The 2,699-nt window shown below is 32.8% G+C and overlaps 1 protein-coding gene across 1 annotated transcript in view; it reads left to right on the plus strand.

Moving 5' to 3' along the window:
• LOC107439805 (lectin-30A) overlaps positions 1 to 2,699 on the plus strand; it is a 37,615-nt gene that overhangs the window by 27,116 nt on the left and 7,800 nt on the right. Inside the window, exon 11 of the mRNA XM_016052512.2 lies at positions 459 to 569. Coding sequence (XP_015907998.1) covers positions 459 to 569 — 111 coding nt within the window. The remainder of the gene's footprint in view (positions 1 to 458; positions 570 to 2,699) is intronic.

A 2,699-nucleotide genomic window follows, 5' to 3' on the forward strand; every position in this document is an offset into this window, starting at 1 on the left:
GCTCATAATTCAAATATCTTTTATGAACTGCGAAAGCAGTTCCGGGGGTTGGTGAGCGCCAGCGAGCAGGGGGCGAAGCCTCCTAGTAATAAATAATATATTTTAATAATTATCATTATTTTGGATGAAATTTTCTGGTACGTCTGGTGATGATTTTGAGTACATCGTACTTAAAAAAGTTTTAAAAATCGTAGAAAGTATACCAAACTGTATCACAACCACACGATGTCTGACTTAGTATTGAAGATATCTTTTAAGTGCAATTAAATTTAGAGCTGTATGTTAATTACATGAGCTGATATTAAAGTTGATCATGTGCCTTGATGACATTAACTGATTTATTATGTATTATTATTGTATGTATTATTATTGTATGTATTATTATTGTACGTATTATTATTGTATGTATTACTATTGTATGTATTATCATTGTATGTATTATTATTTTATATTGTTAGGTATGAAGATGATTACAACTTACTCGCCCCATCAAATTAATTCCATAATCGCCTATTTGTGGAACGGAAGTTATCCAATTAACATCGGAATGATCAGAAAATTTGACAAAAGTAAGTATATAAATTTCTTTAATAGAATAAAAATCTCTTTTGTGTTTCAGGGTGTCTACTATCCGAAACCACCTTCTTATATTTCAAAGAGCTAGTGCTCTAGATGTAAAAGCCGTGTCTAGTTATAGCAAAGTGGCTATTTGCTACTACATTATATCACTTACAAATTTTAAAAAAATAAGCTAAGATGAATAATTGTAAGGGTTAATGAAATAACGAATCAATGAATTAGTAGCTCAACAAATTTGTGAATGAGTAAATCAACGAATCAATGATCAAATCAATAAATTAGTAAATCACCAGTGAATCAATGACAAAATAAATCTTTATATCAGTAAATAAAAAATCAATAGGTTAATGAATAAATGAATGGAGAAATTGCTGACTAAGTGAATCAATGTATCAGTGCATGCCATTAAATTGATCCTTAGTTACTAAAGAATCAATTGATCAGCAAATTTAAAATCATCTAATAAACGAATAGGAAAATAAATAGTCAAATAGTCGCCATGTCAACTGAGAATGGAAATAATGAATTAATAAATAAGATAAACAATGCATGATCAAATAAATTAGCTAGAATTATAAAAAGCCAGCGAATTGATTAATCAATGTGAAAACAAATCGTTCGAAAAATCACTTATCACGTTTCGTGGTTAACGAAAAATCACTGATTAGTCGGTGTGCTTTTTTGTTGAGTGATTAATTCATTAATTGATTTTCGCATTCGTTGATAAGGTTAGTTAATATTTCGCTGATTCATGGAATCGCTTATTTTTTTTATTCTAATTAATTTATTTGTTGGTTTATTGATTCGTTCATGCATTTGACTTCTTGAGATTAGTTGCAGATAGGTACTTTATTTACATCGCACTACATATGCAATATAGGCTATTGGCGACGATCATGATAACATTTCTGAGAATGAGGCCATGACATTTTTGATCCTCTGCAGAGGCAATACCTCCTAGAGAGGAATCAAGCCCCACAACGGGTTACTATAGGTTACTTGTCCTTCGGAGCTTGTTTCTAAATCTGTTTTGTTTTGGAGACTCTGTGCTCGTTGAGGTTATTCATTCCAGCTCGAAACTTTGAGATCGTAGCTTAGTGGATATTTCTGTGCCAATATATATGTATATATTTTTGCTGTTCTTGGATCTTTAGGATGTCTAAACGCAAGAATTTAACAATTTTTAATTACTTTGAGAAAAAATCACGACCTGAAATTAGTGAGGTGACAGCATCTAGTACCAATGTAAGTTTTTCTGTTGAACAGAAATGCGATACTTCCGTTGAAGAAAACGTTTCTAGCGTAACAGAATCTGATGAATGTGAAAGCGGCCCTCAAAGTGTTACTTCCCACCCATATACATTGGACTTTTTTCAGAAGATAATACATGCGAGGATAAAAAAAACTGAATATACTTAAAAATGTTTGGGAACCCAATCCAGCATTTGTTTTTCCTGAAAAAAGAAAAAGAAAATTGAAATTTCAGTACAAATGGCTTTTTTGCTGGAAATGGTTTGCATATTCAGAGGTTAAGGGTGGTGCTTTTTGCAAATTTTGTGTACTTTTCGCCCCAAGTGGTGCCGGTTCTGGAAAGCAACCTTTAGGCCAACTGTGAACTGAACACGAACAACTGAACACGTTTCTGAACACGAGAAATGTCTTTATCACAAAAAATCGATCGAAACTGCTGGGACATTAAACGATATTTTATTTGGAAAGATGAAACCTGTGGATGAACAAGTTGACAGTGCAGCAAGCAGAAGAAAATTAGAAAATAGAAAAAACATTACTCCAATCATTGAAACCATCCTATTTTGTGGAAATCAAGGTCTCGCTCTAAGAGGACATAAGGATTCGGGAATAATTGCTGAACAACCAGGTGAAGAGAACGACGGAAATTTTCGGGCATTGCTTCGTTTCCGGAGTAAGAACGATTCGACTCTTAAGAACATTTTAGAGTCAAGCAGAAAAAATGCTCAGTATACCAGCCCTCGATTTCAGAACGAAGTTATTGAGGTTTGCAATATTTTAATCCTGCAAAAACTAGTCAGCAAGATTAATGATGCAACTTGCTTTTCCATTCTTGCAGATGAAACAACAAACAGCCAAACATTTATATT

The sequence above is a fragment of the Parasteatoda tepidariorum genome, chromosome 7 (assembly GCF_043381705.1).
Source record: "Parasteatoda tepidariorum isolate YZ-2023 chromosome 7, CAS_Ptep_4.0, whole genome shotgun sequence".
NCBI classification, from domain to species: Eukaryota; Metazoa; Arthropoda; class Arachnida; order Araneae; family Theridiidae; genus Parasteatoda; species Parasteatoda tepidariorum.